This window comes from Podarcis muralis, chromosome 4 (genome assembly GCF_964188315.1).
Source record: "Podarcis muralis chromosome 4, rPodMur119.hap1.1, whole genome shotgun sequence".
Taxonomy (NCBI): Eukaryota; Metazoa; Chordata; class Lepidosauria; order Squamata; family Lacertidae; genus Podarcis; species Podarcis muralis.
The window spans coordinates 72,807,531-72,818,237 of NC_135658.1; the positions used below are offsets into that span (position 1 = coordinate 72,807,531).

The window sequence follows — 10,707 nt, forward strand, 5'->3', positions numbered from 1 at the left end:
TGCGTGCATTTCCGTCTTTATTAGGAAAGAATAGATTTTCGTAGACGAGAAGAAAACATTGTTTTTCTTGTTGTTAACAAAAAGGCCAATTTGGCAAAATACAAAATCTATATTAAATGTTTGGAGGTTATTTAGCTTGGCTTTCTGTGGCTGCCATCTTGCTGTAGCTGTCAGGAAAGAGATATGCACGTGAATCTTTGACATTTTCTTCTTTCCTGCTCTTGATGAGTGCCTTTGAGAGTAACTGTTAGCCCGCATATGAATTTGGCGGGATTCCTTTCACCCCGAGGCCAGTGATCTGTTGAAAAGCATGAGGGGAAGGATATAAATATGACAACCCAAAATCCCCCATGTGCCTTTGGTTATAAACTCAAAAAGTATCCACCACAACCCAACAACAACAACAACAACCCAAAATGCTTGCCTGTATCTTAATATCATATGTAAGTATATAGGGCAATTGCACTTCTAAATGCAAAGTGCATATATTTCACAGGAGAATATAACAACTGCTTTTTATAGGTTTGGCCTGGCACCAAAAACCTCTCTCCCACCCTGTTCTTTCATAGCTGTCTTCTACAGGCAACTGGGTCCATAGAACTCAGTACTGACACTGATTGACAGGGTTTATCCAGGGTTTCAGACAGGGAGCGTTACCCAGCCCTACCTGCAGGTGCTGAGGGCTGACCTGGAAAACCTTCTGCATGCAAGGCAGATGCTCTCTCACCAAACTACAGCCCTTTCCCACATGTGTGTGGCCTCAAGTGCACTGGACCCTTTCATATGCGCTGAAAACCATCCAATTACCTTGAAAACATTGCCAGCTTTTGGCTGCCCTGACAGTGAGGCCTCATCCAATCCTTGGCTAGCAGATGTGACGTACAGCTCTGAATAATCATTTCCACCAAAACTGCAGGAAGTAGTTTCAGCAACAGGCAGCTTCACGGTCTGGAGACGTTTTCCTGTTAAAGTATACCAGTTTTTCTTTTTTGGGGGGGTTTATGCAGAGGATCAACGTGTGTCCCCCACCCCACAATTTAGCGTTTGGAGCACAACTTGAAGGGCTGCCCCTTCCCCATAAAACAGGGCTTGCTTAGCATATTTGGAAGTAATTAAAGTAATAAGTATTACTATCTGAAGAACGCCCTATTAAAAACATTGTAATGTCTAGGGTTATATAATTGTAGGATAGTCCTGCAAGAATCCTGACAGAGTGGATCCATGCCAAAGCGGAGTAAGCCTTGAATGCAAATAACATTACCATTTTAAAACAAAACAAACAAAACAAAACAAATAGGTTTATTGTACTGGTTGATTAAAAAAAATAGCCTTACTGGGATTCCATCACATTTCAGCTGAATTTCTTCAACTCTTACACAGCATTCATATACTATTTATGTGAATTTATGATCGTTGCCGGTACGGAAGAGAAACTTCTGTAATGTGGAGCATACTGGACAATATTTTAGCCCAGTGTGGCCTACTATGGCTGTGTGTCCATTCTCTTCCACAGTGCACTCAACTGTGTTTCCACTGCTGGGTTTTAAATCCTTGTTCACACATCATTGTCCTAAATGCATATGCACCTTGGACTTTGTTACAAAATACTACGGTTTGATGCATCGTTTCTCAAGCCAACTTCACCCCAGTTAGAGTCCTTAAGCTGCTCTCAGCACGTTGGCATAGGGTAAAAACATCCCCACCCTGGTCAACACCTCCTGGTTGTGTACACAGACGGAAATCAGAATCTGACACTAATGAAGCCACTCTGATGTGAACAGCTAAGGGGAATGTGAACACACCCTGTGACACAATGGCTCTTAAGCAAAGGGAGGTCTTTGCCAGCCCCTCCTACCTGATGCTTTTAATCAGAGATGCTAGGGATTGAACCCAGGGCAAACCAAATTCTCTGCCACTGCACTCAGTCCTCAGTTTTGAAAAAAAACACGAATCTGCACTTTGGTTTATGTAGTTTTTACATTTGCTCAGTTCTTAAAACAAGAGCTGCTTTAGACACCAGGGGTTAATATGCCTTTTTGATTTCCCTTGCACTCTTGGAGCTGCAGGCTGCCCCATTCATAGAAGCAGCTCCACATAAGCAAAGGTTCCCCAAAGAATCCTGGGAACTGTAGTTTGCCCCTCACTGAGCTACAATCCCCAGCACCCTTAAACAGTAGTTCCCAGGCTTTGAATGTATGGTGCATACACAGCCGAATGGATGCAATCCACACAGAGAGATATGCGAGCTGTTCATCACATCATTCGCTTTGAAAAACAACACTACAGGGTTGTATGCAACGTGTTGAGCATTGGGGCATCAAAAAGAGCATGCAACAAACAAGGTCTTCCATGGGAGCCTGAAAGGACCCAAGAGGGATCATCGAGATTCTTTAATTAAGACTTTTATTTCTACCTTCCACCTTGCAACTGCTTACCTGTCTCGGGGTCTATACGGATCACTCTTCCTCCATTGTAACAAGCCACCCAGAGCTTTCCGTCAGAATCAATGCACATCCCATCAGGGATACTCTCTTCCTTTTCCATCTTGTAAACGCTCCTGCGGTTAGCTGCAGAAGGAAGTTGATGCACATTAGAGACTTAATCACACATTAAACGCTATGCCTTCCAAGTCAGCATTCCCCGCCCCCCAAGATGTGGACCTGAAGAAAGCTAAGAAAAACTACGAAAGGATAATGATAATGATAATGATAATTATTATTATTATTATTGTTATTATTTATATCCCGCCCTCCTCAGCCGAAGCCAGGCTCAGGGCGGCTAACAACAATAAAACAGTACAACAGTACAACACAACACAACACAACACTCTAAAATCATTCATTATAAAATTAATTCAGATCAAACCGAAGGCAACCATTGGGCCAGAGCTCCGCGAAGATTGCCAAAGGAGGGAGTCAGGCTGTGCCCTGGCCAAAGGCCTAGTGGAACAGCTCTGTCTTGCATGCCCTGTGGAAAGATGTCAAGTCCCACAGGGCCCTAGTCTCTTGTGACAGAGCATTCCACCAGATCGGAGCCACAGCCGATCCATCCAAGAAGTTGATAAAGGGTTACCACTGAAATGGCACTGCATGGGGAAAGAAGAAGCCAAAAGTCTTCAGGCAAAAGCACCTAAAAGTGGTGTAGAAGCATAATATAGAACTGGCATCATTGATACATTCTAGATTTCAGTTCCAGAAAGATTGTGCCAGGTTTATATTATCCATATTAGCCTGTGCTACATATCTGAATATTATATATTGTATGGCTGAATATAATCAAATGAGCTAAATGGACCAGTGGTCTGACTCAGTATAGGCAACTTTCTATCTTAATAGTCATGGCCCCAGTTTGCAAATCTCATTAAACCAAACCACATTTTGCCTATCTAATGAATATGCTTGTAGCTTAAACTTCTGTAACAGGTCATTTTAAAGCCAGACAAGTTATCTCAAAACTGACTCGAGGCTACAGGTATTATTAGAACAATGTGGTGAGATATTCTTACAGTATAGCAGGTACAGATTTTTGCTCTGTGCTTGGCAGCAAAGCAACTGCACAGGAAAAAAAGTTTTTATTTTAAGGATCTCGAAATAACAAAAGCAGCCATACAGAGCTTTCCAGTTTGCAGGTCATAGTCGAAGGCATCCACCGAGTACGAAAGGCTGTCGATGTAATAAAAGGTTTTGTGATCCAGCGACCAATCCAAACCGTTGGAGATGTCCACTTTGTCAAAGTGTTTCACTACCGAGTGATCGGGAAGGAGGGTGTAGAGGGAACCTTGCTGCCTCTCTAGCACTGCCGGCCGAATCTCCTCTCCCATTGTACCTGCAAGGACCACAACATTCAGGTTAAGAGTATCCTAAAAAGACAATAGACAGCCAAAGATGTAGCACCACAACAGTGGGTGGTCTCCTCTTTAATTATTCCACCCAGTGAAGCTGAATGTTCAAAGATTCAGGACACAGGGTAGTGTTCAACTACATTTTACTCAGAGTAGCCTCACTGAAATTAAAGAATACACCACATCCACACCACACACCACAATACCACTTCAAACAGTCGTGACTTCCCTCAAAGAGTTCTGTGAATTTAAGGGTGCTAGAAGTTGTTAGGAAGGAGACCCCTACTGACCTTACAGGGCTCCAATTCCCAGAGTTCCCTGGGGAGAGGGACTGACTGTGAAACTACTCCAGGAATTGTAGCTCTGTGAAGGAAAGAGGGTCTCCTAACAACCCCCAGTAGAAGAAAGTACGGTGCTATTTTTCTAGAAAAAGAGGTGCTGGAACAAAGTTCCAGAGTTCTGGCTGAAAAAAAGCCCTGCTTCTTCACATAGTGAGTAAACAACGGAATTAGCTCTGATAAGACAGTGATGGCCACCAACTTGGGTGACTATAAAAGAAAGAAAGAAAGAAAGAAAGAAAGAAAGAAAGAAAGAAAGAAAGAAAGAAAGAAAGAACCTTATCAGATAAAGTTATCAATGGCTCCTCGCTACAAAAAATGGATCCATTTGCTTCAAAGGCAGAAGTCAGGTTAAGTGACATGAAAACTGTGCTCTGAATTGTTAGGGATATTTATTTGTCAAAGCAATCACATGGAACAAGAGAAACACTAAGCTGCAACACAGAAGAAGCTGAGGGAAAGGAGAGAGGTATGTGTTCAGTACAAGGTACTGTGAACTGGGGTTGATAGCTACTGTTGGGTGATACACAACGAAGGATCCTAATTCCTTAAGACAAATAAACGAGCTGGAAATCTTCAAGCATGGGACTGATGGCCATCCAAACCTACCTGCAAACAGTCTTCCTGCAGGATCCACTTTCCCATCATTGAACCGGTTATTGGATTTATCCAAGTCAACGTGCTTAATGGTGGTTACTGACTTATTTTTCCAGTTTAAAGCTGCAAACTGGGTTCCCAGGGTAATCATGTAATCGCCAGATTTGCGAAGACACACACAACTCACTGGAGCACCTGGAGTGGAAACCATGTTTTGGGGCGGGGGAGAAAAGAGAGTGAACCACTTGGACAACTTTTTATTGTTTTTCAAAGGCAGTAAATAAACACCTACGTAAAATTGTTGTTGTTGTTGTTTAGTCGTGTCTGACTCTTCGTGACCCCATGGACCAGAGCACGCCAGGCACTCCTGTCTTCCACTGCCTCCCGCAGTTTGGTCAAAATACGTAAAATACATAAAATTAAATATCCTTGTTCACAGCCACAACAAAGCCAAGTCTGACCCTCTGTCCATGACACTACACTGGAATTCAATACTTGGCTACTGTAGTGTAATTCATATGGAGTTGCTCAGTTTGGAAGCATCAATTACAAAATGCTGCACCAGAAACTTTTGCACAGCTAGAACGTAGTCCTACTGTACAAAAGTTGAGCCCAATGATTTGAGGACCTCACTGCCCTGGTTATACTCAACCATGTTTCATATAGGCATCAACTGCATGTTGATATCTATTTGGACTTCTGGAGGGCTTATACTAACTTTAATTTAAGATTCATGTACTGATGGTCACTGCATCCACAATGCGAGCTGATGGCAGTTTCTTGTTATAATTTGTACATTTCTATCATCATTGCTGTTTTCCTCTTCTTTTTCATTGTTTTTGTTTCACCTTTTTTCTTTTTCTTCTCCTTGTTAAATTTGCAAATAAAACAATAGAACAGAATCCCTTGCTCTACCCAACACTAGCATGTGGCCCCCATAAGGTTGCCCTCTAGGAAATGTGGCCCTCAGGCTGGAAAATGTTTCCCACCAAAGTTGTAGGGCTTACCGTGAACCAAGTCAGCCTGCTGGTGTGTGCTGCTCTAATTGCACTCCACCGCTCCTCTCTTTTGAAAGCCGGAGGAAACAAAACAGCAGCTGGCAAACCATGAGTGCTGGTTCACATGTGGCACTAAGACAACTTCTGGTTTGTTTCCTCTCAACTTTGGAAAGGAATGCATTGGGCAGCATGATTTGAGCAGCAGGCACCAGCATGCCTGCCCATTCACAGTAAGCCACAGTTTGGCTTATCATAATCTGTGAACTATGCAACAGACAGAGTTTGGTTTGTAGGCAAATTTCACACTTAATAGACACCTTTCAGTGCCGGAACTGGTCCTAAGAGCTGTATGGGAAGGAATAGTTCCAAAAGTGTGGCTTATCCTACCACAAGTCGATGGGAAAACCATACCTATGGCGCTTCTTCCTCCCACGTAGCTTGTAAAAGTCACACGATGATCCCGCCAATCATCTAATTTTTAGATCATTCTGAAATAAATACTCTACTGTGAAACTGTTCCTTACCTACAGAAACACTATGCAGTTCCTTGGTAAGGGAATTCCATCGGTAGACCTTTTTGTCGGTTATATCCACAAAGAGGAGCGAACTTTCCTTTTCCTCCCAAACGGGTGATTCTCCAAGTTTGCAGTTGTGCTGCACAACGGACTCAACTTTTACAGAGGACATGGCCTTTGGGGAAGAGAAGCAGCAATCAAGGGAGGCAAAAGATGTTTCCCTTCGTTCCTGCCTGCAGTCAAGTTAAGTTGAACCAGAACCAGATGTTAGCTACTCTGCCCCACAGTTGAAACACACTTACCTTGAGCTGTTTTTTAGCCCACTTTTTAGCCAAAAAGATTCCCAGAGCGGCTCTAAAATCACAAGGAAGAAAGTCTCTCACAATCCACAAAGGCATGATGATGGCACACAAATAAAAGGGGAGGGCGAATGAAAAAGCAAGTTCAGGAACCTATTCTAAAAGTTATAAGCTAGTGGGACCTGGAGCCATTTGGACCCCTAGCCTCTCTTCAGAGCTATATTCCAGGCAAAGTGAGACTTTGCACAGGACCAATGCCTCACTAATTTATGAAATTAATTGCCATAAGGTAAGGGCACAAGCTCAGGTGGCTTTAAAATGGATTAGTCAAATTCACAAGGACAGGTCTAGCAATGGCTATTGGCAATAATGTAAATAAAACCAGGAATCTTTATGGCCCAGAAACCTCTCATTGCCAGATACAAAGAACAAACAATAAAAGTTGTCCAAGTCCCTCATCTCCACCCTTCACTACTCGCAAGCATCCCAAAAACACCTTCCCAGAGGCTAAGCATCCATTCAGACTTTTCTGTCACAGACAGAAAGTTGCATTAAAGGATAAGACTTTGGAAGAGCGAAAGAAGCATTTTCAGAATTGTGTGTGTAAATGTTCAGGATTGATGTCTATCAGGACTGAACAAATTCTGCTCGGCAACCCAAATTCAACCCACTGGCTATGCTCAGTCAGAGATTCACTATGTCCCTCGTTTTGGGAGCCTGCCTGAGATTACAAAAAAATCAGGAGGGCTGTTGAGCAAGTGGCAGGATAAAATACACAGCTCACCTTTTCGGATCGCAAATTTTACAACCTGCACAGTGTTGCCAAATATCACTCCTTCTAATATCAAGCTCAGGAAGTGAGAGCCAATAGAAATTGAGCCAAAACCTGACCACTGGGAAATAAAGAGGGAGCTATCAACATGCTCAGGGTAACCTGAGGTATTCTGAGAAACAAAAAAGAGGCAAACCGTCCAAAGGATGGCCAATGAAGACAGCAGGAATCACAGAATTTTGCCTTTCAATTGAAAAGAAAAATGGGAAACTAAGAGGGGTGAGGAGTAAATGTGCTTGCTTGCATCCCATGGCTCACAACTGTGACAGCTAGCAGGATCCCTGAGGAAAAGGACTTTTGGAACAGATGCACTCAACAATTTGTTATAGGCTCCACTTAACCACTAATTCCTGAACCCACAATGCACGGCAGCATAGTGAAAGCCGCAATTATATTTTTCCTGCAGAGCAAAAGAAATTACATTTCTTGAGGCTGTAAGGTGCCTCAAGATTTTATTTCAGAGTTCCCCTAGCAAACCAGACATTAACAACTGTAATTATTTCAAGAAAGCAACTCTTAAAAAAAAGAAAAAAGACAATTGGGGCTGGGAGGAAAGACACAAGAAATAAGCATTCTTACAGAATTGAATAAGAAGTCCTGTTCACAGTCGGCTCAGTCAAATCCCAGTCCAGGAGTGTGAACTACAACCGAGAAAAGTTCAGTTTCTAAAGGTGATGCTTCATTCAGCTTTCTTGCTACTAGAGTCTAAGCCATCTACTCTTCCAAAAAAACCCCACCGTCAGCAAACTTATAGCACCCAGCATTGCTAATCTTTAATGAGAACTCCTATCTTCACAGTCAAACATTAGCAAGTTGCTGCTGAGTATAGTTCTTTTCCCGTCTGAGTGCACTAATAAGTAGGGCAAACATCAATAGCACATCATCAGCATTCTCCCCAGGAATGGAGGCAGGACAGATGAAGGGGATCCAGGTGGAGGAGAAAGCAAGATGCGTTGATGCTAGTGAACTACAGATGTTCAACGCTAAACATGCAAAATAGTGAGGGTGTTTTAAGCGCAATAGTAACATTATACACCATGGAAGGCATGCAAAATGTGTTGCTGTTTTTTTTAAAAAAGAAATGAAGATGCATGCCCATTGTTACCAAGGAAAAAATGGCTACATGCAAATATATACAGAGTACACGTTTCAAAAAGTAGTTACACTAAAATCAATTATTAGTGGAGAACTTTTGAGCACAGCAGAAAGTACAAGGGAACTTTTAAAGCAAGATGTACCCTGTGCTACCAAGAATAAAATTATGACCACAGACCACAGACGCATTAACTGGATTGTTATTTAATTTATTGTTTTAATCCATGCTTTTTCCATTTTGTGCTGGCACCCACAGCACTTTTATCAAGCTTTTGAGTACTGGCACCTTGTTTTTTAATTTAAAAAACCCCACTGGTTTTAATAGGGTTGTGATTTTAACTCCAATGACTTTGAGTGGAGGATATGGGATGTATGTGGTTTTTAATTTTTTTTTTTAAATAAACCTCTTTTGCTTCTGTGATCTCCCCACTCTCCCACAAGGATATCATGCCCAAGATGTTTATCTTGCCAAGCTTATGCAGACAATTAAGGAAACATCTCTGTGTAATAGTCGACAGGCCTGATTTTAAAACACGAGGTAAAAATGGGAGTGCCAGTGTGGTGTAGTTGTTAAGAACTGGACCAGGAGACCAGGGTTCAAATCCAGACTCATGCATGAAGCTTAACAGGTAACCCTGGATTCGTCCTGCTCCATCAGCCTACCTCAAAAGGTTGTTGTGAGGAAAAGATGGGGAGGGGAAGAACAATGTATTTATTTTTTTATTAAATTTGTATACCACCCTTCATCCGAATATTGCAGGGCGGTTTGCAAGGTAAAAACACAAAATGAGAACATGAAAGACATAATAATAATAATATAATAATAATTTATTATTTGTACCCCGCCCATCTGGCTGGGTTTCCCCAGCCACTCTGGGCGGCTTCCAACAAGATGAAAGATACCCTAAAATTTCACATATTAAAAACTTCCCTGAACAGGGCTGCCTTCAGATGTCTTCTGAATGTCAGGTAGATGTTTATCGCTTTGTCATCTGATGGGAGGGCGTTATGAAAGACATAACAAAAATCCGAAAACAAACCAATAACCCCACTCCCACAAACACATTTAAAAGGCCATAGAATGTTTTGTCAGACAAGGGCCAGGTTAGAGAGAAACGTTTTCTTACAAAAGATATGCAGCGAAGGCGTCCCTTGTGCTCATTCAACATTGCTAAATCAAAATTATCTGCAATGCTGATTTAGCTCGCTAGCTGAGCAAACGATCTGGGGAATTGCAAGATTTAAAAAAAAAAAACAGATTCTCCCCACCCCACCCCGGCCTCCCCAGGTATGTTTGTGAATTCAGTGGAGATTATAATCTGGGTTGGTGCCTGCAGGCTAACCGAGAGAGCAAACAGATACAACGCGGGAGCGTCGAACTGAGCTTGATTTCGCAGAGTTCGGGGGCGCAGCGTTCTTTTAAGTAGCATTCCGAAGATATTCTTGAACCCGAGTCCCGGGCAAATCGGAAAGCAGAGAGTTCGGATTCCTTTAGCTGGGCCCTGTTTCTACATCGAGAAAAAGTCGCGCTCGCTCCCCGGCAGCCACCACGAGATACTGAAAGAGGAAGGAAGAGGAACTCGGTGCCTGTTGATTTTTTTTACGCCTTAAGAGAGACTCACCAGCTTTTTTGCAGGGGGCAGATTCGGCGTGGGGCGGCTCTGCTCACGGCTGGCTTTGGGAAGCAGCGGCGAAAGAAGGCCCGGTTGGCACAGCCACCCCTTGCAAGCTTAGCTAACAAAACTTGTTCTCTCTCCCCTTTTTTTGCATGCTTGCAAAACACTCTTCCCCCGCTGGCGGCCTTGGGCTAAAAACTGGAGCCTGATCCTCTGCTATAGGGAGGTGGGAAAGTAGGGAAGTTTAAAAAAGAAAAAGGGCGGGAGCAGGAGAGAAAGAGACTAGGAAGGTGGCACAAGGTCTTTTAATATCTGGAAATGTGTGGGGCGAGCTTAGCCCCCCTGAACCTGTTTTGAGCTTCAGGATGCAGCGCTTCAATGCAGAGCCATAGAGGGGGGGGGGGAGGAGGAAAGTAATATTCTGGCAGAGACATCACCTTGCCAACAAAGGTCCGTATAATTTAAAGCCATGGTTTTCCCAGTAGTGATGTATAGAAGTGAGAGCTGGACCATAAAGAAGGCTGATCGCCGAAGAATTGATGCTTTTGAATTATGGCGCTGGAGGAGACTCTTGAG

General features: G+C 43.0%; 1 protein-coding gene across 4 annotated transcripts; it reads right to left on the reverse strand.

Moving 5' to 3' along the window:
• Positions 1-10,288, reverse strand: LOC114596342 (regucalcin-like). Of its 4 annotated transcripts, XM_028727806.2 has the most exons (9): positions 10,138-10,280; positions 8,000-8,061; positions 6,592-6,643; positions 6,299-6,464; positions 4,789-4,971; positions 3,610-3,825; positions 2,436-2,567; positions 808-962; positions 1-298 (listed from the first exon to the last, which is right to left on the reverse strand). In XM_028727806.2, exons 4-9 carry the CDS (start codon positions 6,459-6,461, stop codon positions 248-250), a joined length of 900 nt encoding a protein of 299 aa, XP_028583639.2. In that variant the 5' UTR covers positions 6,462-6,464; positions 6,592-6,643; positions 8,000-8,061; positions 10,138-10,280; the 3' UTR covers positions 1-247. The 4 variants fall into 4 exon arrangements, with proteins under 4 accessions (XP_028583639.2, XP_077783687.1, XP_028583640.2 ...); XM_077927561.1 differs by lacking the exon at positions 6,592-6,643 and having other exon boundaries at positions 10,138-10,279; XM_028727807.2 differs by lacking the exons at positions 6,592-6,643; positions 8,000-8,061 and having other exon boundaries at positions 10,138-10,288.
• Between the last annotated feature and the right edge of the window lie 419 nt (positions 10,289-10,707).